At 50.0% G+C, this 25,180-nt stretch overlaps 3 protein-coding genes and 1 long non-coding RNA gene across 7 annotated transcripts; 2 read left to right on the top strand and 2 right to left on the bottom strand.

The window, feature by feature from the left end:
* Positions 1-155: 155 nt before the first annotated feature.
* On the top strand, positions 156-4,385 carry fzd5 (frizzled class receptor 5). Its single transcript, XM_077001468.1, has 2 exons — positions 156-738; positions 843-4,385. The coding sequence occupies exon 2, from the start codon at positions 1,101-1,103 to the stop codon at positions 2,838-2,840; it is 1,740 nt and encodes a 579-aa protein (XP_076857583.1). The 5' UTR covers positions 156-738; positions 843-1,100; the 3' UTR covers positions 2,841-4,385.
* A 558-nt stretch (positions 4,386-4,943) lies between these two features.
* ccnyl1 (cyclin Y-like 1) lies at positions 4,944-15,179 on the bottom strand. 2 transcript variants are annotated; one of them, XM_077001470.1, is made up of 11 exons: positions 15,073-15,179; positions 14,406-14,565; positions 11,237-11,311; positions 10,686-10,720; positions 10,497-10,597; positions 9,860-9,895; positions 9,709-9,760; positions 7,642-7,761; positions 6,997-7,163; positions 5,695-5,857; positions 4,944-5,366 (listed from the first exon to the last, which is right to left on the bottom strand). In XM_077001470.1, exons 2-11 carry the CDS (start codon positions 14,557-14,559, stop codon positions 5,250-5,252), a joined length of 1,020 nt encoding a protein of 339 aa, XP_076857585.1. In that variant the 5' UTR covers positions 14,560-14,565; positions 15,073-15,179; the 3' UTR covers positions 4,944-5,249. The 2 variants fall into 2 exon arrangements, with proteins under 2 accessions (XP_076857585.1, XP_076857584.1); XM_077001469.1 differs by having other exon boundaries at positions 14,406-14,700; positions 15,073-15,177.
* LOC143511830 (uncharacterized) lies at positions 15,133-16,028 on the top strand. Of its 2 annotated transcripts, none has more exons than XR_013130288.1 (2): positions 15,133-15,311; positions 15,662-16,028. It is a non-coding gene; the product is annotated as an uncharacterized LOC143511830 (long non-coding RNA). The 2 variants fall into 2 exon arrangements; XR_013130287.1 differs by having other exon boundaries at positions 15,133-15,285.
* A 2,162-nt stretch (positions 16,029-18,190) lies between these two features.
* Positions 18,191-24,080, bottom strand: creb1b (cAMP responsive element binding protein 1b). Of its 2 annotated transcripts, XR_013130286.1 has the most exons (9): positions 23,922-24,080; positions 21,567-21,679; positions 20,732-20,878; positions 20,405-20,505; positions 20,174-20,313; positions 19,752-19,934; positions 19,461-19,614; positions 18,531-18,616; positions 18,191-18,385 (listed from the first exon to the last, which is right to left on the bottom strand). XR_013130286.1 is itself a non-coding variant. In XM_077001471.1 (8 exons), exons 2-8 carry the CDS (start codon positions 21,663-21,665, stop codon positions 18,241-18,243), a joined length of 969 nt encoding a protein of 322 aa, XP_076857586.1. In that variant the 5' UTR covers positions 21,666-21,679; positions 23,922-24,080; the 3' UTR covers positions 18,191-18,240. The 2 variants fall into 2 exon arrangements, 1 of the variants encoding a protein (XP_076857586.1); XM_077001471.1 differs by lacking the exon at positions 18,531-18,616.
* Positions 24,081-25,180: the final 1,100 nt, after the last annotated feature.

Consider the following 25,180-nt stretch of genomic DNA (forward strand, 5'->3'; position numbering starts at 1 on the left):
AATATTTTCTTTTTTGGCGGACCAGCTATGGTAATTTCGCACAATGCAATGGAACCTGTTGCACCAAGAAAATGTGTGCTAGGTTCATTTAGTGATATGATGTGGTGGAGAGAAGGTGGGCGAACTCCCCCAACATCAATGACCCTCAATGAAGGGGGCAGTGATGTGAAATGTGGGGGCGTGTCGCAGCGGTGCGATGGGCGGGGCCTCAGGACTTGACTGCGCCCCTCAGTAATTACCGCCTCAGCAGCCCACAGACAACTGTGCCGGGGACAGCGAGGACACTTGGATACTTTTACACCAATTTTTCAGAAATAAGAGAAAGGAGAAAGTGGAGCTACTCACGGAATCGTGGATGTTTGGTGCGTCTTTTTATTTAAGGCCACAGAAGCTTAAGAAGAAAAAAAAAAGTATTTTCTGATTTTTTAAAAATAAGCAAGCAAGCAAGTGAGCTGTGAGTCTGCTGCACCTGAACCTGTTGCGGGTCTGTGCGAGGACGGTGAGGACTTCTACTCTTATTTCTGACATTTACGGACTCGTTCTGGGTCGACAAGCGGATTTTTTATCTCAACTCTGTGTGAAAAGCATGAAATGACTTCACCTGTCACGCTGAACCCAAAGGAAGACCCCGAGGACATTGTCGCTTAAACGCTATTTTGTTTTAAAGGGATTAGGAGGAAATGAACTTTCAACTTGTTTATGGTGTGTGTGGTGAATGATTCACCGTCCAGCGTCCCGGTACGTTAAACCTCCCAGCTTGAGTTACTATCTTAACACACGGATACTTTTAACCAAAACGGAGCTCTCTAATTAACATGTAAAGTTTTTGACTTTGTCTTTAGTCTGTGGGGTTTAGAGTCATGGTGTGCTTAGAGCAGTTGGACCCAAGTGCTCCGGTCTGGACCGAACCCCTGGTGTGATTTACAGCCGTGTGGACGCGGACATGCTGCTGGAACCATCAGCGGCTCTTTGGGGACTCCGAGTGGCCATAAATTAAACCAGGGGGCCCGTGCTGAGAAAACACTCAAGATTAACGTTTGAAATTGCAATTATTACTGTTTTTTTACATCCCGAGATCAGTGGACCGGGGCTGTCGCGCCATGGTTCGTGTGTCCGGTTTGGTGTTCTGGCTGCGCGCGGCGCTCCTCGCGCATCTGTGGCAGCTCGCGCTCACCGCCTCCAAGGACATCGTGTGCGAGCCCATCACGGTGCCCATGTGTAAAGGCATCGGCTACAATCTCACCTACATGCCCAACCAGTTCAACCACGACACGCAGGAGGAGGTGGGCTTGGAGGTGCACCAGTTCTGGCCTCTGGTCCGCATCCGCTGCTCCCCGGACCTCCTGTTTTTCCTCTGCAGCATGTACACCCCCATCTGCCTGCCGGACTACAAGAAGCCACTCCCGCCGTGCCGCTCGGTGTGTGAGCGGGCCAAGCGCGGCTGCTCGCCCCTCATGATCCAGTACGGGTTCGACTGGCCCGAGCGCATGAGCTGCGAGCGCCTGCCCGTGCTGGGCGACCCCGAGCGCCTCTGCATGGACCAGAACAGCAGCGAGAGCACCACCCTGTCTCCATCTCTGCCCAAGCCCACGCCCAAGGGCTCGGCCCGCCATCGGGCCACGTCCAAGTCGGCGTCGGCCCAAAAGTGCGACCGGGAGTGCCGGTGCCGCGAGCCGCTGGTGTCCGTGGGTAAGGAGGCGCACCCGCTGCAGAGCCGCGCCCGGACGGGCCCGCTGGCCGACTGCGCCCTGCCCTGCCACCAGCCCTACTTCTCGCCCGACGAGCGGGCCTTCACCGTGTTCTGGGTGGGCCTGTGGGCGGTGCTGTGCTTCGTCTCCACGCTCACCACCGTGGCCACCTTCCTCATCGACATGGAGCGCTTCCGCTACCCGGAGAGGCCCATCATCTTCCTCTCCGCCTGCTACCTCTTCGTCTCGCTGGGCTACATCGTGCGCCTGCTGGCGGGTCACGAACGGGTGGCGTGCGGCGGCTTGGGCGACCAGCGCCACGTCCTGTACGACACGGCCGGGCCGGCCCTCTGCACCCTGGTCTTCCTGCTGGTTTACTTCTTCGGCATGGCCAGCTCCATCTGGTGGGTGGTGCTCTCCTTCACCTGGTTCCTGGCGGCAGGCATGAAGTGGGGTAACGAAGCCATCGCCGGCTACTCCCCGTACTTCCACCTGGCCGCCTGGCTGGTGCCCAGCGTCAAGTCCATCGCCGTGCTGGCCCTCAGCGCCGTGGACGGGGACCCCGTGGCGGGCATCTGCTACGTGGGCAACCAGAGTCTGGAGAGCTTGCGTGGCTTCGTGCTGGCGCCCCTGGTGGTCTACCTGGCGTCCGGGTCGCTCTTCCTCCTGGCCGGCTTCGTGTCTCTCTTCCGCATCCGCAGCGTCATCAAGCAGGGCGGGACCAAGACGGACAAGCTGGAGAAACTCATGATCCGAATCGGCCTGTTTACCGTGCTCTACACGGTGCCCGCCACCATCGTGGTGGCATGTCTGGTCTACGAGCAGCACTACCGGCCCGGCTGGGAGAGGGCGCTGGCGTGCGCCTGCCCGGCCGAACGCCACCAGCTGGCCCCGGGCCCCGACTACGCCATCTTCATGCTCAAGTACTTCATGTGTCTGGTGGTGGGCATCACGTCTGGCGTGTGGATCTGGTCGGGCAAGACGCTGGAGTCGTGGAGGCGGTTTGTGGGGCGCTGCTTCCCCTGCGGAGTCCGCAAGCCACCTGCCTCCGCCTCCTCCGTGTACAGCGAGGCCAGCGCGGCCCTCACCGCCCGGGCCGGCTCCACGGCCCTCGGGTCCTACCACAAACCTGCTGCACCCCTGCACGTTTGAACCAGGCTCACCACGGACCCTGTGTTCAGCACCAGGACCTGAGACCGCCTGACGGGCGTCGTGAACCACGTCCAGCACTACAAGAGCACCTGAATCAGCTTCATCTTGCCCTGATTCGGGAGCACATGGGTGATGAGAATAACAGATTACTGTGTTTTCTCTCCCAAATTCTTCTCTGGACCCACTAAGTGGATGAGATATGAACGTGTGGAGATCATACGCGTGGGGAAAAAGGACAGAATGAGAAGCTGTTTGTTTGACCTGTTGGTTCAAGCTGCTTCTAATGAGTTTCAGTGACAACAAAAGACTCGAGATGAATAAATCGGAGCAGACAGACATCGCAATGTGACAGCAGCCACACCAAATTTCAAAATAAAAACAAACAAATGAACGGCTTGCGTCAGGATTCCTGTGGCCAAGTTATGGAGGCCTTTTATTTATTTGTTTATTTCTGTAAATATGTATTCAGATCATGTTTGTGACTTTTTTGATAGAAAACCAGAGAAGGAACATTCCAAGAATTTTATGGGGGCACATTGTTGTCTAAGTTAGTCTTTTACTGGTAAATGATGGTTGGAATTACCTTCTCCCCACTGTTTATGCTTCTGAACAAATTTTAAAAACACCAACTGGGTCGGCCAACTGGGGGTGGGAGACACACACACACACACACACCATCTCTAACAGTCCGTGTAGTTTACGCACGCAGCCAGGACACAGGTGTGACTGGATCTTGGCACAATGAGTTTAATCTGTTACCAAGTCACAAATTTCAGAATGTGTGTGTAAACTAGTACATGGTTAAACTGCTTTGTAAATTTGGAATCCACTTGGGACAAAACAAACTGTAGACAAACGAAACATAATATATGTCCTATGGTCGCAACATTGCATTGATTATGGCAGCTCAAAGCTACAAACAACTGCATTAATGTGTTTGACAGCAGACATGTTATCCATTCTCAGTTACTGAGGTTGACTCCCCCTAGTGGCCACTTGTTAAATTGGTCCTTAGCCTAATTTTCCTAAAATTGCGAGCTGGACACCAAACCTCGTCACCATTTTAAATCAACTGTTCATCAGATACTTGCCATGCGATTTCCACATTAGCGTCTCACTCTTGCCTTGCAAGATAAATAAAAAACCCTTCCAAGACTTCAGGAACTGGTTCATCTCCTCGTGCAGGTGTAGATGTGTGAAAACGTACAACGGTGGCCTTAGTGGTCACGATGGCGCTTACACGAAACGCTGTAATACGCGTAAAACTTCTCGGCCAAAGTCTTTTATATTCTGTTTAAAGTCATTCTGAGTCCATAGTGTGGCAGCCTGCGTAATCTGAGAATACCGTTGTCTGTCCAGTGTGACTGTATGCGTTTTGGCTTATTCATATGTAAATCTTATGTAAAATTCTTTTTAATAACCTGGTTATGTATGTAAATACTTTATTTTAACAGAATTTTCATTCCTTGATAAGATTTTAAAGAGATTAGATATTTATGAAACGGAGTGTCATTTCATTTCTCTTCTTGGTAGAGAATAAAATCGTGGAGCAATCTGAACACGCTAGTGTAATCATTTTGTTTGTGTATTCATTAGGTGCATCACATACGCAGATGTCAAATATGTCAAAAACTGGTTTGGCCAGTTGTGGTTACAAGGGATCTTGGATGATACAAAATGTTCCGGGTGTCAACAGTTTTGGCAGCCACATTAAGCCCACCAGTGACTGACGGCTGCTGACTAAACCCGTTATTGGTGAGGAGGGTCAGGACTCGCCCCCTAGATGGGCAATATGCACCTCAATGAGTTAATACAGTAACGTCCACCTCTGGAGAAGATCCCTGTAAACACCACTATATGAAAGAACGAAGCTTCTATACACAGAGTCTTACACCCCATATGATTAACCCTGCCATCAAAGAGCCAAACGTAGGCTATATCCATCACACTACCCCGTACTGGAGAACAAGGCATTGTGGGTATATTGTAATTACAATAATCAAATGCAACTCATCAAGACTTTTAACCAAAAGTTCCAGTGTAGTTCCACACTGTGATGTGAGTCATATCATCCCAACCTGAACCTACATGGCAAATCAGGAACAGTTTTACATGATTAGTGTTTATTTAAAATACTCCATCTGCAATTGATTTCAATTAAAAACTGACACATTTCACAGCTAGTAGCCTACATAGTAAGCAAAAAAACAAAAACAAAAACAACCAAAAAAAAATTCCTTCAGTCAGTTTTTTTGTTTCTATGTAGACAGGTCGTTTTGCATTGGTTTAGGTAGGAGTTCCCATAGTGGACAGGACCGGAGAAAAGTCTCTACCGGTGGACCGGAAGGGAGCGGTCCGACGGGCGTGGATCGGGAGCTCCGCGCAGGCCCGGGGTCGGAGGTCAGGGGTCTAGGAGAGCACAGCGTTGGACCTGCGGATGCCCACCAGGTTGTCTGCGCTGAAGGATCTCCTCATAGCAGCGCGGCTCAGGTCCCGGTACTTGTCCTCACAGAGTCTGGAGATGGCCTGAACACACACACACACACACACACACACACACACACACACCCCCCCCACCGGTCACAGCCACGCCCCTACACACCAGCTCACCTTCACCCGTGCCTGGCCGGCCTCTCTCAGCCGGGCCCTCCGGGCCCACTGGACGGTCCGGAGTTACACGTCATCCCTGCTCCCCTGAACTACGGCATTAGGAGTGTTGGCTATCTATAACGTCTTGGTTGGAGCAAAAACGTGGACCGCACAGCGAGTCCCGCGGACTGGGCTGAGGAACTCTGTACTGGGCCTTCATCACCCCAGGAGCTGTGTGTGGTGAAGCCCCGCCCCCCTGACTCACCTCCAGTTTCTGAGCGCGCTCATTGCTCAGGGGCTCCAGTGGGAAGCTGAGGTTGTTGTCGTCGGCGAGTGAGCGCAGGTCAAAGTAGTACTTGGCGTAGACGCTGGCCGGCACGTTGATGTTGAACTGCAGCAGCTCCAGGAAGTGTCTCTCCATCTCGTTCCTGCAGGAGGACACGCAGAAGAACCAGTTCACCACGCTCAATCTGGCGTCCGTTAAACACGCCAGATCTTAGAGCTCCAGCGTGACACGGCGGGACTGCGGGCGCTCGTGTCGGTGTAGCGGGACTGCGGGCGCTCGTGTCGGTGTAGCGGGACTGCGGGCGCTCGTGTCGGTGTAGCGGGACTGCGGGCGCTCGTGTCGGTGTAGCGGGACTGCGGGTGCTCGTGTCGGTGTAGCGGGACTGCGGGCGCTCGTGTCGGTGTAGCGGGACTGCGGGCGCTCGTGTCGGTGTAGCGGGACTGCGGGCGCTCGTGTCGGTGTAGTGGGACTGCGGGTGCTCGTGTCGGTGTAGCGGGACCCAGCGGAGGGTGAAGCCCAACGTCTCCATCTCCGACTCATCACGTTCCTACGATCTCACCACTCTGGCCCGTCTCCGTGGAGACAGCGGCCCGCACGTTTCGGGGGAAGACAACATAAGGGGGGGTGGGGGAGACCGGTCGCCAGGGGCAACAAATGGAGCGGGCGAGAGCCCGGCCCATTATGCTGGGGCTGTGAGAGCACTTGAAGGCTGCCAGACCAGAACCTCACAAAGCTTCAATGGACAGGATGAAAATAGACCTGAGAGAGCATGTGGGGGGAGAGAACTGGACACACACACACACACACACACACACACACACACACACACACACACACACACACAGGTAACGCGCCACACACACACACAGGTAACGCGCCACACACACACACACACACACACAGGTAACGCGCCACACACTAACACACACACACACACACCCACGTCCCCCCCCCCCCCCCCCACACACACACACACACACACCTCACGCTCAGGTAACGCTACACACACACAAACACACACACACGTCCTCCCCACACACACACCTCACGCTCAGGTAACGCTACACACACACACACACACACACCTCACGCTCAGGTAACGCCACACACACACACACACACACACACACACACACACACACACACCTCACGCTCAGGTAACGCTACACACACACACACTCACACGTCCTCCACACACACACACACCTCACGCACAGGTAACGCTACACACACACACACACACACACACACACACACACACACACACACACACACACTCACATGTCCTCCACAGTGATGTCTTTGAGGATCTGGCAATAGTCCACGTTCCAGACTGCCTGGTCATCCCAGACTTTTGAGGCCAGCAAGATGGCCCCCAGTACGATCCTCTTCCAGTTACACGGGCAGATGTCAATCTCAGCATACGTCAGGAGTCTCTCCAAATACACCTGTGGCACACGTGAGAGGGGAGGTACCCATGTCACACGCCCCACCAGAGGGGAGGTACCCACGTCACACGCCCCGTGAGAGGCCCAAAAAGACATTCTGCTGCAGGTCACACTTACACTATCCACTGGGAAGAGTAGCACAGCCAGCTAAGATGTGTGTGTGTGTTCATTTTGGGTATCTTGTCCTGAGCTAAACTAGCTACATCCAAATATGAGAATCTACTGCCCTCTGGTGGACATCAGAGTAACTTCAGGTCTGTGCATACGGGCAGAAATCCCAACAGAAAGAACGCAGTTGCATGTGGGGGGGCCAGGCCACATGCCTGCCGTCTTACCCATCATGCCTTGCTGGGCTAGTGCAGCGTGGGGCTACATAGACCTGCTGTCCTCCAGACGTTAGCACTATAGCTACTTTACTGCCATGTCTATTGTACATCACGCTGGGCACTTAAGATCATCGTGGGTGTCGTGGTCTTACCAGCGTGACGATGGCACACTCGGCCGTCAGCTGCGCGGCACTGAACAGCGTCCGGACGAAGCGGTAGATGAGTTTGTGTTCCGGGTCTGTGCGGGAGTAGTCGTCAGGAACCAGCTCCCTCTGAGAACATCAGCGTGCGGACACAGGGAGAAGGAGGGGGTCAAGACCTTCCAGACACAGAGATCGTACGGGCTGCGTCTCACGTCCCCTGCGTCCCGTGGTGGGGGCGATTCAGTGTGTGGCGAAGGCAGGCCCTACTACAACACTGATGACACCTGCTCCCTTAGTGAAGGGGACACACTGGACCTGCCCCCTTAGTGAAGGGGACACACTGGACCTGCCCCCTTAGTGAAGGGGACACACTGGACCTGCCCCCTTAGTGAAGGGGACACACTGGACCTGCTCCCTTAGTGAAGGGGACACACTGGACCTGCTCCCTTAGTGAAGGGGACACACTGGACCTGCTCCCTTAGTGAAGGGGACACACTGGACCTGCCCCCTTAGTGAAGGGGACACACTGGACCTGCCCCCTTAGTGAAGGGGACACACTGGACCTGCTCCCTTAGTGAAGGGGACACACTGGACCTGCTCCCTTAGTGAAGGGGACACACTGGACCTGCTCCCTTAGTGAAGGGGACACACTGGACCTGCTCCCTTAGTGAAGGGGACACACTGGACCTGCTCCCTTAGTGAAGGGGACACACTAGGCCTGCCCCCTTAGTGAAGGGGACACACTGGACCTGCCCCCTTAGTGAAGGGGACACACTGGACCTGCCCCCTTAGTGAAGGGGACACACTGGACCTGCCCCCTTAGTGAAGGGGACACACTGGACCTGCCCCCTTAGTGAAGGGGACACACTGGACCTGCTCCCTTAGTGAAGGGGACACACTGGACCTGCCCCCTTAGTGAAGGGGACACACTGGACCTGCCCCCTTAGTGAAGGGGACACACTGGACCTGCTCCCTTAGTGAAGGGGACACACTGGACCTGCCCCCTTAGTGAAGGGGACACACTGGACCTGCCCCCTTAGTGAAGGGGACACACTGGACCTGCCCCCTTAGTGAAGGGGACACACTGGACCTGCTCCCTTAGTGAAGGGGACACACTGGACCTGCTCCCTTAGTGAAGGGGACACACTGGACCTGCTCCCTTAGTGAAGGGGACACACTGGACCTGCTCCCTTAGTGAAGGGGACACACTGGACCTGCTCCCTTAGTGAAGGGGACACACTGGACCTGCTCCCTTAGTGAAGGGGACACACTGGACCTGCTCCCTTAGTGAAGGGGACACACTGGACCTGCTCCCTTAGTGAAGGGGACACACTGGACCTGCCCCCTTAGTGAAGGGGACACACTGGACCTGCTCCCTTAGTGAAGGGGACACACTGGACCTGCCCCCTTAGTGAAGGGGACACACTGGACCTGCCCCCTTAGTGAAGGGGACACACTGGACCTGCCCCCTTAGTGAAGGGGACACACTGGACCTGCCCCCTTAGTGAAGGGGACACACTGGCCTCTTCTAATGACAACACTGACCGTGACACCGATCCCCACATCAAGGACTATACAACAGTACCAAAACCGTTCTGAACGGAAAGATTTAATGGCTATGTTGGAAAAATGTTTGAGAACCCCTAATGTAATCACTGACCTCACCACAAGATAAAAAAATCTCGCTAAAATAACTAAGAAACTGGAGCAAAATGGTAAAAAAGGTAAATTAAAGACGTGAACACAGCAGCTGTCCTGCTGGTGAGTCCTGCACTCAGAGAGGAGAACTCTGGGTTAGTTACTGCGCTCTGATTCAGAGCGACAGCACACACCATGTGCATGGCAGTCGACCCCGTGACCTTGGTGGTGGTCGCTCCATGCCCTACCCGCACTACCAGGTCAGAGGTCATCAGTTCTCCCTAACCCAACAGCTGTAGACCCTCCCCAGACAACCTATGATTGTCACTGGATGAACTGGGATTAAGATTTTAGCACTGAACCCAAACGCTGATTCGCTCCTCGCGGATGAGGTGAACTGCTATTTCACGTCGTCCCCAGAAACAAAAGTTCACTTACAGACAGAGGATGTTTCTTCTCATCGAAGATGTCCAGCGACCTGTCCGAGTCCCTGAAAACGAGAAGAGGCACTTGAGTGAAGCTCCAGGATGAACGTTTAGCTCATCTTATACAGTTAGACGGTGCGCTTGCTCAGTCTGCGGTGACATACCTGTTTTTAATGTGGTAATATATTGCTAATGTAACACTGGAAAGAGAAAAAGCAAAAATCAATCACTAAAACGGTCATAAATGCAGTGCAGTGTGTGGGCAATCAGACTGGAGCTTCTACACGCCTCTGCTCAGCTGTTTCCAGGACGGCACACCTAGCCAACGTTTCCTATGTCGTTTTGTTTGTTGACTAGCTTCAGGGCATATGCCATGGCTGATTTAAACCTCTACCATACTGCAGCCCCGCCCCTGTCGTCTAGTCCCGCCCCTTCTGAGCACAGAGGCATGGGCTGGCACAAGATGGCAGGGGTTGCCATGGCAACATAGGATGTGATGGACCCGAAACACACCCTCCAATTAAAGCAGACGCCCCCCACGCACCCGTAATCATCACTTCAATTCCAGTCGAAAGTACAGGACCAGAACAACCAAAGCGCTCAGTCCAAATACCCAGACTGCACTGCAATTCTGTGCAAGACAATTACAGTGGTTTTAATGTATACTATAACCTAGATAAACTGAATCTTCATTTTGGATTACTGCCATAAGAAAAGAAAAAAAAAAGATCAAATAAAAACAGTAACTACCATCTGAAATTCGTCTCTACACTGCAGCTGTCCAATTCATTTTCCACTTACCATTTGATAGTACTTTTTAGGTTGGGCTGGCTAACCGTGCTGTCATCGATAAATATCGTGGAGCAAGAGCTGTATTTTTTGGAGAGGAGACCAGGAGATATCTGACAGAGAAATCCAGTGGTGAGGATCACTTGAAGGGAGTTTTCAATCCATCACTGACACACCGGAAACCTATTCCACCTTACTTACATGGTTTATATGATTGCTTTTCCTCTTATCCCGCACTGGAAGAAAAAGAGCCAACATTTCAGACCATTATCAGCATGCACGCACACACACACACACACACACACACACACACACACACACACACACACACACACACACAATACCAAAACTAGCACTCACGCACACATTTTAGACCATCACAAACACACTCATTCTCCTCTCTCTCTCTCACACACACACACACACACACACACACACACACACCTCTCTGACTGACATTGTGGACAGTGCAAACCATTAATAAAAATAAAAAAAAGTATAAATGTTTTGTTTTATCGCCCATGGATACATCTGGCAAGGCCTTGGCAACGAACATGCAAACATAGCTACGCCTAACACAAAGCTACTGTTTACACAACACGGCGACTCAACCATGCGGAACGAGACAAACGAAGTCGTCGTTGTGAAACCTGGGCGGCCACCAAATCAAACGGCTTCATTATGCAATCATTTCAATGGCAGGTGCAAAAAACGTAATTCAGACCCGGCCGGTCGGCCGAGCCGCCACTCACCGTCTGTCTGCGACTTGCTGAGGAAGATGGTGCTGGCACGGGCGTGATCTGACGGGTTGGACTCCAGCGCCAAGTCTAGACCCGGACACACGGACGAGACAAAGGGAACTATTTAGATCATATTTGCGGCTGGCGAGGCCACATAACACCACAGGAGCTTCCGAGACCTTTGTGTGTCGTGCGGCGGTAACGCAAAAGGTCGGGCTGCCCCGGTTTCCTGAACGAAATACTGAACATGTGAATCCAAGTTACAGTCTAAAACCAACGACCCATCAGCAAACCAGGGTCCTGTCCCCAATATGTAGAGGCTTCTGAAGAGACCCGCGTCCCCGCTGAGCCCGAGAAACAGGTCAGTGTTTTCTGCAGGTGCCCTTGGAGAGGAGGACACACTGCGAGCCTGTCCTAGCCACTCCAGGGCTGGCGTGGACGGGCACCATGGACACAGTTAGCCTGTCGTGGACACAGGGGAGAAGGGGCTACCCTTCCTCTGCATAAGGCCTGTGGCGACAGACGATACCATCATCCATCATTGATGATTGACAAGACCTTGGGACGCAGAGACAGCTGTGGGGCCACGCCCCTGTCCACACCACTCCGGCCTTTTCTGCATTCTTTCACGTTAAAGGGCTTAACGTGTTCATTTACACTTGCTTCTTTCTGGTACAGGCACTACAAAACAATAGCTGCAGTATTGCTTTATGTTATTGGTTGTGAAGTACAAGTACCCAAAAGTAAAGAAAACCAAAAAAAACAACCCAAACGTAATACTTTAAAGACTACCCCTTGTCATCGTCCATCGTGATGTTTCCCTGGAGATGATGTACTATGACAGGCAGATGTACGCAACCCTACTCTTCATCCCTCCTCCTCCTCCTCCTCAGTCATGATGACGGGGTCATGGTGGTGCATGCGAGAGTGCCTGTCACAGAGATGACAGAGCCTACACACATCCGTTCAGACCGTCCGCCAGTCACGAACGAGGGACTCCGAGAGGATCTCCATCACTCGCTCAGGACGCCTCCAACATCTTCAGGCGGTGTGCCGGAAACAACTGACAGCTAGACAAGCTGTGGTCTGTCAGTCGATCTCTAAGGCTTCCGACGGGCAGCGTCAATCACAGACCTGAAGAACTACTGCAGGAGTTCTGGTCTAGACGCCCACGTCTGCACCCGGATGGCCTTTTCTCTGGTTCTGCGTTTCAGCAGACACGCTTCAGCGTGGACGTGATGGCAGGCCAAGGTTGGGAGTGCAGAAGGTCACCGAACTGGCGTTTGAACGGCCCTGCAGCCATTTATACGAAGCTCTACTACAGCCTGCAGGAGCTGGAGGTTTTCATCTACAAACCTGGAGTGTGATGGCCCATCCTTTCTACCCCAGCAGATCTACTCTACACCTGGAGCTGCAGAACCCCAGGGTGCCCGACAGGCCAGTGGGTCACTGTAGGACTGGCCGCGAGTGCCCAACAGGCTGGACTCGGGCCTTCTGAGAGGCCCACACGAGTAATCCCAGTTCAGCACAGCTGCGGTGCCCTCCCACCTGCTCTCGGATCCACGCGAACGCTGGGTGGTTCTGCTTCACATTCAACCCCCAATGTTTGCAAAAGACGTGCTGGCGTCTCGTTAGGTTTAACAAGCAAACAAAAAACAGACATTTAACAGCTTTGTTTGCCATTAGAACATCACATCCAAAACTCAGAGGGTTTTTTTTCCATGGACAAAGGCTCACAGTTCAGTTCAGTTCAGTCCCGTAACCTGAACACCACTTACAGCTGACATTCACTGCACGGACATGAAGTCATGAACACCCAGCAGCCGCAGGTCCCGCCCCGTGATGACCCGGACGCTTCAGCTGTACTCGAACTGGGGACCGGCCAGCAAATCTCCAACAACATGAGGGTGCTGAGCCAGGTGCACCAAGCTCCCATGTCAAAAATAACCCGTGGGGGGGGGGGGGGGGGTTCATCGCCGGAGAAGAAAGGCCTAGCGCATTTAGGCAGCTTCAATTTTGTTCGGACTGCTAAAAAGTTGCCAGCTAGCCTGCTACAATGTTGCCCACAGCGACGGTGTACACGTGGCATTTTCTCAAGCATAATCACATCATGTCTTGTTTGTCCTAGAAGCGTGTTGAGAAGCTCTGCTTTGTCCTTCCTGGACCATTGTCATGTTCACCATTCCAGCCAAAACACCAGGACAGGGAGGGACGGAGACCGACAGGACAGCTGTCTCCCTTCAATGGAACGCCAGAAATAGCGCGGATATCTGGGAGTCTCCGCTGCTTGACCGTGCATTCCTGCTCTTCCCGAGTCTTGCGAATATCCTTGGGGACTGGCTGGAATGTCCTTATCACCAAGCTCAATAGCAGCTGTAGTAGCAAACACCACATGCCGTCCACCGTGTGCGCGGCCAGTACGGCGGTCCGAAATGTGCGTGTACAGGATGTTAATCCTGTGACGGATGTGTAGGTCTTCCTAGGGCAAGATACACGTTAGTAAACTCTGCAAATGAACCCTAGATAAACACGATGCACCAGTGATTTTCAGTGGCCCGATCTCCAGTGTCCCCCCAGTGCAGAGTGTTGGTTTGGTCCAGAGTCCCTCCTATTACCCATCAGATGTGGATAGTGCAGCTCAACTCCCTCCATGAACTCTGGGCAGTCCTCAAGAGTAACCCGAAACTAGAGACAACGCGGCCCGGGAACCGGATAAGAGGTCTCTGCAAAGCACTGTAGCTACTACTTAAATGAGCGCAAAAGAAATACGAGAGAGAGAGAGAGAGAGAGAGAGAGAGAGAGAGAGGGACAGAGAGTGACAGAGAGAGAGATATCCAGAGAGATGGAGAGATAGCCAGAGAGAGAGAGAGAGACAGAGAGAGACAGATAGAGAGAGAGAGACAGATAGCCAGAGAGAGAGAGACAGAGAGAGACAGATAGAGAGAGAGATAGACAGATAGAGGTAGAGAGACAGATAGAAAGAGATAGACAGATAGAGGTAGAGAGACAGATAGAGAGAGAGAGACAGATAGAGGTAGAGAGACAGATAGCCAGAGAGAGAGAGAGACAGATAGAGAGAGAGATAGACAGATAGAGAGAGAGATAGACAGATAGAGGTAGAGAGACAGATAGAGGTAGAGAGACAGATAGAGAGATATAGAGAGAGAGATAGAGCACCTACCGTCCGGCAGCTCCCGGTCACTGATGTGCTGCAGGTACGGGCCGGTGTCGTCGCTCAGGTCCGTGTTTATCTGGTAGGACTCCAGACGCTCTTCGTGTCGCGGGAGTTTTGGGCTCCCACCGGGAGACACGCAGCACGACACCGTGTTCCCCATCACGCCCTGCACCGAACAGCGCGCGTGAGCGTGAGAAACGGGCCAACCGGGAGGGGGGGGTTCTCACGCGCGCATCAGACGTGAAGTGTGGCGGGCCCGGTCCCCACGGATCAATTCACGTACGGCACACGGCGTTTGGGACTAAAATAAAGAGATGAACTTCACCAGGAGAGTAAAGAGGAGACGCTCATCCCGCGTTCCGCCCCGGTAAGCTAACGCGGCTAGCCCCGGCCGGCTAACCCCGGCCCTTTAACTCCGCCGACCGCGCTCAGTCCGAGCAAGAGCGACGGTACCGCACGCGCCCCCTCCCCGCGCGCGCTGTTAGCTACCGCACGCGCCCCCCTCCCCGCGCGCGCTGTTAGCTACCGCACGAGACCGTGAATCAACCGAAAATTCTCAGCTCAAACCGAGGCCCACGACAACCGTTGGTCGGCTTTTTATTTTCCCCTCCGTAACTAGTGAATAAACTCCTGATGATATATAAATATATATAAAAGATAAATCAACTATAACCTGTTTTTAAACTTCTCCCACCAAGTCTGTGGGTTTTTTTTTGAGGATCCCCCCCGTTATCCCCGCGTCCACACCGGCCAGTATCGCAATCCGCCCGCCGCCGCCACCGCCATCTGTTTCGCACGACGCTATCAGGATCCGCCCATTTTAAAAATTCCGTCGATTCCTATTGGACGTGTAATCATAACAAGACAGGAACGCTCACAGCTATTGGTCAGTAGCTCTGCCACTTACTCAAGGTTCGAGCTCATTGGATTGATTCCGCCTGATTCTGCCCCTGCTTCCAGGGTCATTGCAGTTGACCTGAAAGAACGCCTTATTTAATGTATAGCTCTCATTTACACTACAGTAATCCTAGACACTAGCTAAAACTATAGTTTATTTATTTAAATATACTATTACAATATATATAAAAAAAACTATTATGCCGTGCTTGGCAATCACAACACAATCTAATACATTCAGTGGTTTAAAAGATAAAGTACAGGATGATGATTTTAGTTAAAAAAACATAAAGGAAGTTTTTTATGAACTTTAATTAATATTCTCTGTTCAAAGCCTTTGCATTAATGCAGTTTCCTTTTTGCAGAAGCCTCATTTGCATTCCATGGGCTCATGCTGCAAGGTACTGATGCACTGACCACTCCCTGCCAGTTCTAACAAAGACTGGAAGAGATTTTGAATGACTCAGATGTGCAGGGCCAAATTAAGCTTATATTTGTGTCCTAGGATCATGTGAACAGTGTAAAAATATCATCTTTGATTAACCACATTGATTCTCAGAATGGTAGACATTGCCAGTCAGACCTGTGTGTGTTGGTTAATAACGCTCAGGACTGTTTTGTACCAGATGTGATTTTACAGACCAGACTAGATTTGTTTAATGAAAATTAAACAAGATTGGAAACTGAATTTAGGAAATTCATTGAAACAATAAACCATATCCTAAAAATGGCTGCACTGAACCATCAAGACATGAAATATGAAATTGTCATTTTGCTCACATGAGAATTGTTTAAGGCACGCGTTAGGTGGACAGGAACCAAATCAAATCACTGCATAGGGCCAGAATCAAAACAGAATAAGGAATTCTGAAGTGTACAAAAATGTGATAGAAATGACAGAACGATTCCTACAACAGTTCATCTAGAAAACATAAAAATGTATCATTATGATTCCTGTATGCTTGGAAACAAGATTTGATGGTTGTAACAATGTGTCCTAATGTGCTAATATTCCATGAGATCAGGCTCAGAGTAATTAAGAAATACTTAAAACTAGCAAGCAGTGACACCACTCCCGTCCCATAATGATCTCACTGTAATCTGCAGGGATTGAACAGATTCATCCAGTGTGGTGTCACTGCAGCTGTAGGCTAGTGGGTGCCTGAGAGTCAGATGCACATCTTTAATACACTTCACCGAGAGTGAGAAGAACATTTGTGCAGACAAACCAAAGAAGGGTTTAATCTAGCGTGCAGATCTGACCGGTAACGTACACAGACATTTACAAAGAACCAGAGAACACCTTTTTTACACACACTGTTTTTTATGAAATAGCTGCCAGAAATGCAACAGTCATGGTAGACTAATGACATTATATTTGTACCCTCTATTTATGTGTTGATGCATCAAATACAGACATCAAATCCATATCCATTGTGACATAATGCAAAAATAACCAGAGATATCAAAGTTAAAAATGATATACAAAACAAGTTTAAACATGCTGCAATGCCAAAGAGATATTAATACTTGTTATACAGTATGCTAGGTTAGGAAAAAAAATCCTCACAATTCAAATAATCTGAAGTTGAATCATGAAATAAACCAAAGAATACCAAAGCAAGTCAATGAAATGTAAAAATATTGACCATATTTTACCATCTTTTTTTTAGAATCACCTCTTGTCATTTTATGACATATTTATTTTGGACACTGAATGCCCAGATTAAGCCCAACAACAGCCTTTAGGGCTGAGAGCGACTGTGGCAGGGTACCAAAAGCCACCCAGGCCAGACCCAAACACCCCTCGTATTAGTCTCCACCCCAGCTGTGCTCAGTGCAGCAAACGTAGCTGGATCCTCTGACATTTTTCATTAGAGCACTAAGTGGAGGTGATTCTGGGTTGTATTAATGCACATAAATCCCACCTTAGATAAAGCACTTCATAGTCAACCCCTGGCCCCATGGACACAGCAGTACTCCTCTGACTAGCACACAAGGGTCTGACTCACAAGGGCAGAGTTGGCTATAAATGTTTCACTATATTAGATTGTGCCTGAAAATCAAGATAACTCGTATGGAAACACCGGCACATATTCAATACTACTGGTGAAGAGAAGGTTGCTTGTGCAGGGGATCCAGATACTTTTGGCAGGAACAAAATACAGTCATGATTCAAACACAAAATATACATGGCTAGAATACCTTCCTATAGATAATACTAATATCTTCATTTATAAATGCCTTATATTCTCTAAATCTATTTTTGTACAGTTATAGTTTATGAGGCATTAAAAGTAAATTTTCCAACATTTTTATGGAAGAAATGATAGTAGGTATTTTAAAAAACAAACAAAAAAACAAACAAAAACAAAGGATAACTCAAGTTTTTGACACCAAATATTAATAACAGTCAGACAAATATAGTCGAAACTCTTAACACGTCAGGAAAAAAAGATCTTTTCCATTTAAGATAAATTTTTCTGACCTACTCCACTTGTAGAGTTGATTTGATAATTTAAATAGCACTGAGTTGCTTACACCTCTTAAAATATATTTGTTTAACAAATTTTGATTAACAAATTTCCCTTCCCAACCTCACCGTTTCAAACCACAAAGCCAGCATGTCAGAAACCTCCGAACAAACCTGGTGAGCTGCAGAAGGGGGTTTTCTCCATCACAGCCCCGTGATGCTTTCAGCCAACTCCTCGCTCATGACATCCACTGGTGCTGATGAGATTGTGAGCGAGGAATGCGTGTCCCTGCGTGTCCCCGTTCTCACTTTCGTCCAGGCAGTCTGAAGCAATTTTTTTGTTTATTTGTTTGTTTTAAGAAAAAGTACATTTAGAAAACATGCGTGTCGGTCCAGGGAGAGCTCGGACACATTCTCCACATATATCCGTGTGAGCCCACCGAGATGAAGGATGAAACGTGGATGAGGACGTTACTCAGATTTATGGCAGTACAGGTCTTTGAGGGCTTTGAGCTCCTCGATGAGTGTCTTATTCTGGTTCTCCAAAACTGCCACACGGTTTTCCAGACACTTGACGTATTCCTTCTTCTTTCGACGGCATTCCCGAGCTGCTTCCCTGTGCAGACAGATGGAGGTTTTAACTGCTTTGAGCTGTTGTAAAGTATCAGAATCATCTGTTATTAATGGCGGTTCTGCCCACAGATTTTCTTGCCTACATTCTCTCCAGTCCCGCTCAGAATCACCTGCATTTAAAGCCTCACCGTGTAAAGCATCAGTTAGGAGTCTGTAAGCCATGCACCAATTATGCCACCATGTAGCTTCACATCAGTAGTCAGTGAACGCAAACCTGCAGAATACTACTGGTCAGTGTCAGAGTGTCAGCCTAGCCTGTCAGTGTCACAGCTGTAATTATAATGATTTTTTTAAATTGTAAAAACACCTTAGCGATATTCAATATTACACAAGAAAAGGAAAAAAGGAGGTTTTCTGCTGTGATGTGAAACAGCAGGAGCAGCCACAGAGATCATATGGGCTGGGATAGAAGCATGTGGAGAAGAGGACGTGTAGATCGTGGGCGTGTAGATCGTGGGCGTGTAGATCGTGGGCGTGTAGGTCGTGGGCGTGTAGATCGTGGGCGTGTAGATAGTGGGCGTGTAGATTGTGGGCGTGTAGATTGTGGGCGTGTAGATTGTGGTCGTGTAGGTTGTGGGCGTGTAGATCGTGGGCGTGTAGATCGTGGGCGTGTAGATCGTGGTCGTGTAGATCGTGGGCGTGTAGATCGTGGGCGTGTAGATCGTGGGCGTGTAGATCGTGGGCGTGTAGGTCGTGGGCGTGTAGATCGTGGGCGTGTAGATTGTGGGCGTGTAGATTGTGGGCGTGTAGATCGTGGGCGTGTAGATCGTGGGCGTGTAGATCGTGGTCGTGTAGATCGTGGGCGTGTAGATCGTGGGCGTGTAGATCGTGGGCGTGTAGATCGTGGGCGTGTAGGTCGTGGGCGTGTAGATCGTGGGCGTGTAGATCGTGGGCGTGTAGATCGTGGGCGTGTAGGTCGTGGGCGTGTAGATTGTGGGCGTGTAGATTGTGGGCGTGTAGATTGTTGGCGTGTAGATTGTGGGCGTGTAGATTGTGGGCGTGTAGATTGTGGGCGGAATCTACAGCAGAAGGCCACTCTGGGGGTTCGGTCTCCTCACCTGTTCTTCATAAGCCGCACCTCCCTCTTTCGCGTGGCCTCCTCAGCGCCCCCTTGGGTGGGCAGGGCGGGCGACGATGCCATGACCACGCCCGGGGCGATGGTGCTTGCCGGCGCCGTGCGGATCTGGTAAGCCTGGACATCCCCCGAGGCAGCTGGGAGGATTTGGGGGGGAAGAGAAGAACTCGTCTACATCACAACGGCTGCAATTTGTCGGTGCGTGGTGTTACCACGGTGGCGATAAGTGCGCTAAACGTTCAGGTCGGTCGGTCGGCCTGCTTGAGGAGCTCACCTTGAACCACCACCTGGTTGCTAGGGACCAGGATCTGCTGGCCGTCGCTGGTCTGGGCGTATTGCAGGATGGTGGTGCCCGGCTGAGCGGCCGCCGCGTTGGTCATGGTGAGGGTCTGCAGGCCTGCAACGCCATCCGTGCCGTTATTGGCCAGCTGGATGGCTCCGCCCTGTGTGATCGCAACTGGGAGAGGAAGACAAAGACTCAGATATGCCTAATATTCACAAGTTTGGGTTGTTTTTTTTTTTTTTTTGAAGGAGAAAGCGGATTTATCATCTTAAAACTTTCCAGTTTAATGTCTCATCTTGTAGCGAAATAAATAAATAAATCCAACGCACTTATGCATATGAAAGTGGCTCTAAGAGTTTTAGCAGAAATGATTTTTTGCCAAATGCATTTCCTCAATTGTGACTGACACATACTGTACTGGCCACTGCTGGTCTGGTAAATGGGAGTTGGCACGGTAACGGTCGTGATGGCTGGTGCCGTGTCTTCCTCAGATTTCTCCTCTTCGATCCGCGGCACTCCTGGGGCGTCTGACGACAGGTCGTTCAGAATCTTCCTGCGGGGCCCCCCGGGGAGGAGAAGAGCGTTTAGCTTCTTGATAGAAACCCCGACCACGTGCAGCGTAGGAGACGTAAGATCTCACACACCTGTAGGACGGGCGTCTGGAGAGGATCTCCCTGCGCTTCTGAGAGTCCGTCACGCTGTCCACAGACTCCTGCGAATCTTCACTCTCGGCTACCGTGGAGATCTGATCGACGGACGGAGAATGCTCACACACCTCCAACGTACCGACATTAACCTTAAAACGCACACTTCACCCGACAACGCTAATAAACGCTAACGAAACGGCAAGACAAAGACCACGCAGTGCAAATAAATCACGCGACGTTAGCAAAGAACGCTTTTCTGACCGGTGCATTACATTACAAAATCACAACGACTGGTGAGAAGACAAACGGACAGAGATGACCGACCTGGACCGTCTGCACCTGCGGGGACTGGATGACGGAGGGCTGGGCCGCCTGGATCACGCCGTGCACCTGCACCGTCTGTCCGTTGGGCAACTGCACCAGGGTGACCGTGGGCCCAGTACTGGTGGCATGACCCGTAGCCACCGACACCTGCACGGGACGCACGCAGGACACAGGACGTGCAGGACATACAAGTCTTAGGACTACTACAAGTTGTGCATTATAAGTTATGCTTGGATGTACATTTTTAAAATTCTGATTATTAAATCATTTTTATAATTTTATAATAATTTTTTTTTCTAACCCTGCAGATTTCTGTACAATGTAACAGAATGGCTAGTTGACTCTGACGGAAAGATGAATGTCGGCCTACATTTCAGATTCCAAGGACGGTCTTGAATTCTAGGAACTACTGTGTGAGCATTGCCTGGCGCCACTGACCTGGGGTCAGCCTTTACAATGGGGCAAACATTCCTCTCATGTAAATTCATTCTCATTCCTTAGTGAATTACACCGAAGCCACAGAGATGCTTCTGTTTCAGGGTTTTGTGTAAGCTGATTCACCAAGTGAGCCAATCTGTTTAAGATGCCTGACGTAAGCATCCAATCAGATTTGTTCCATTCAACTCCACAGAAATACTGGACCACGTCCAGATACTCTGGGCTGAAATCAAAACTAGCATTTCAGATGTGTGGTCACAGCCTATGGGCACCATTACAATACAACGATACACTAACAAACGCAAGAAGTGTGCGCACGTGTGTGTGTGTGTGTATGCGTGATGCTGAGCCTCCATTGCAACAACAGGGCCATATGAAGGTGTGCGTAGGGGGTCACCTGGGCCAGTGTGGCGATCTGCGCCTGAGTGATCTGTTGGGTCTCGCTCTCAGCCACAGCTGTGTCCCCAACCTGCTGGCCCTCAGCTCCGGTCTCCATGGTCACCGAGTTAGCTGCAGAGAGGGAGGAGCCTCATCAGAGAGGGAGGAGCCTCATCATCATATACGAGTGCAGAGCCGATGGTTGGGCGTGCGACTACAATTTGGGGTTTAAGTGACCAAAACTTCATTTCTAATTATTTTATACATATTATTAATAGTCTTAATATGAAGACCCCATATGCACCCCCCCCCCCTCGTCCCCACAGTCTGTTTTAATTTTATGCATTATGCATTTCTCTTTCAGGTTATTAAAGCAGTCTGTAAATGTTGAAAGAACGTTAGTGTTACTGATGTGTGCTGTGTAGTTAGGCATACAATGACTGCTTTTGTAATGGACAAGGTTACTTTATTTTTCTTGTCATTATTCCTTAAACAACACAACAGTACAACTTTGTGCAGCTACAAACGTCCAACATTTAAGCAGAAACCCTTTGATGATGGCACCATTGTTCTGTTAATAAAAAATACAGCAGTGGACATCGGTGAACTCGACACCAGATATTTTGGACAGAGAGAGTAAGACTTACTTTTACTGCATGTTTATGGTGCAAATGATAGCGGAACAAATTAGTTGACAAATATTTGTGCTAGTGTGGAACAGTTAGAGGACCAATAAATCATTTTGCCACCATGAAAGTAATTATTGCATGTACATTTTTCTAGATAAAGAACCGTACTGCACTGTAGTCCTCAAATAAACTCCACAGCCCTCATGTGGATATGGCCACTCTATACAATTTAACATTTTTATGGCCAATCTATAAAATAGATTTAGTACAGAATCTCCGAAACATCAAGGCCACTGCAAAAAGCAAAAGAAACCAAACTAATGTTAGATCCAACTAGGTAGATTCCTAAACACACAATATTCCTGGTGTGAACTATAAAAATGTTGTTGACATTAAAAGCTAGATCTCGACATGGCTGCTTAGAACATCTTACACACTGCAAATATGAGACGTCTCATGAAAAACAGAGGTCTGGTAAGTGTCCACAGAGAACACTAGAAGTGACTATCAGCATCTGACATCTTCCAGAAAATCTAGCATGCAACGGAACATTTTGTAACACCACATTAGACGCTCATTAAAAGTTAATCTAACCCAGAATATACGGCACAACCTTTGGAGCAATACAGCTCACCAACTGTTAATCATCTCTATTTATACTGGTGTCAAACCACCCAACAGCCAGTTTGTGTGCGTGTGTGTGTGTGTGTGTGTGTGTGTGTGGGCTACATTAAAGTAGCGTGTGTGCTTCTGGCACATAAGTGACCAAGAGGATCTGACTGGACCCCAGAAGTGATGAAGGCAGATGAAGAAGTCTCCATACTGGTGGCTGGACATACTGGACATTTATGGCTGAAGGTTCATGAAGTGGTGCACGTGGTGATGGCTCACGCATATTCCTCTCTCTCTCTCTCCTCAAACTCCCTTCCAACCAGTCCTGGCCATCGTGAAAGGGTCTCGTCTTAAGAGACTCGTTACAACAGAAATGTTAATAACAACACTAACATCTCAGGAATTTGACCCGCTTATCTGGGTCAAGCGGACCTCGAAGTTGAACTCGGTACGACAACCCGACACCAGCACCAGTTATGAAGGTGGTCGGTGTATTTATCGATTAAGACACCGTGTTTCTCATCAGTCTTGGTTTATGAGGCTGTTGAACCAACGTTGATCTGCTCATGACTGGGCGGAACATTTCACCAACACACCAGAACCTCAGACCTCCACTAACTAGTGGGTTATACTGCAGTGAGCCCCCCCGGGCAAACAACTAACCAACCGAGCCAAGTTACACCAAACGAAGCCTTTCTGGAGGGCTGGGAACGAACAAACTAAATAAAAGGTCCAATACCACGGGAGGAACGACATTAGTGTGAGCCACACCAGCCCGGTTCGCTCCGGTGGGGGCGAGAAGCGCAGCGGCGGGCGAGCAGAGTCGGAGCCCGGGGAGGACGGACGCGAGACGGACCCGCTCCCCTTCCAACCCGGGCTGCCGGACACACGTTTACTCTCTCTCCCTCTCTCTCTCCGGCATGTACATCCAACACCCCCGGTCCCCCCCCCCGGGTCTCCGGGACCCGCAGCCTCCCCACCCTCCGTGCGGCCGCCCGCTCCAGCCCCGCCGCCATGATCTCTTTGTCTCCTACGGGCCGAACCCGACCAGAATACGGTCTTATTTTGGGCCGTGCCCGGTCTCTCTTGCACCCCCTCCGCCACCCCGCCCCGGGACACTCGTCTTCTCTTACCAATACAGACTCCTTCCGTCACTCCCGGGCCCGCGGAGCTCCACTTTTATTCGGGCCGACACGTAAGAGAGCGCGTCAGGCTACACCTCCGTCGCGTCACCGAGCACAACAACACGGAACGAGCGGCGCGAAGATCCGAGCGGGCGGCGGCGGCCGAAACACGGCGGAACTTGCCGAGCGGGCGGCGAACTTTGCCGAACGAGCCTCGACCGTGAACGAAGATCTGCGAAATTATAAGTGTTTATGTTATTCGAGAAAACAGATTTTTATTATTTTGCGGGTTTAGCTAAAATGCTTATAAATATATGGGCGGAGTGGAAGTTCCAACAGTCTCAAATAATATGCTCTTCAATTGTGGAAATTCATTTTTTTTAAAGGATTGGCGTTAGGTTCCTAATTAGGAAACAGTCCAGTGGAGGCTTTACTGATAAACATTACTGATAAACAGATTAGGTTCAATAGTTCAGATTAGTTTAAACATTTACAAATACGAACAGTACTTACTGTAAAATATTTTAAAATAGTACAGATATATGCCCCCCCTTCTCAGCTCAATTTTTTAAAAGGGAAATTTTAAGTAATTGGAATATGGATATTTTTGTCCTTAATAACTTAAACCTTCTTTTTTTTAACCATTTACTGATAACTGTTCTGTTTCTGCTGAAAACAGTGGAGGGCGGCGTTTAACCTCTCCTGGGGGGCGGGGCTGGAGGTCATGGACGCGTTTCCTGTTCCTCAGCTTTATTAGCTTGCTATATCACGTTTGTCCTGAAGATGGCACCATATGCACGGTGTGAGTGCAGCTGTGAACCCAGTCACCTCTCCCACTGAATAGATTTGGCTGTGGGTGTGTGAGATTTTTTTCATGGCAATTCTTTTTATAATCCTCCAGATGCCAGTTTGGTGTGTTTTATCTGTTTAATAGCGCTTCACTGCTACAACCCATAAAACCTGCTTTTTATTGTGACATGAACCACATTGTTTGGGGAATTGACCCTGTCTTGTTAATGAACAGCCACGAATTTGTGCCTGGTGGAAATCTTCAGGGGAAAGTGACAGATTTGTCCAATATGTGAAATTATCTTTACGACGGTGGCTTGGCTGATGGTGTAGAGAGAAGCTGGAGGGAAACTTGTATACTATATGATAAAATCAATATTAACTTTTGGTCTATTATCATAAAAAACAAAACATCTACAGTCCAATTGCCTGCAAATGGAAGCCTTCAGGTGCATAATCACATTGGTGCAGTGAAGGCA

The sequence above is a fragment of the Brachyhypopomus gauderio genome, chromosome 4 (genome assembly GCF_052324685.1).
Source record: "Brachyhypopomus gauderio isolate BG-103 chromosome 4, BGAUD_0.2, whole genome shotgun sequence".
Classification (NCBI taxonomy): Eukaryota; Metazoa; Chordata; class Actinopteri; order Gymnotiformes; family Hypopomidae; genus Brachyhypopomus; species Brachyhypopomus gauderio.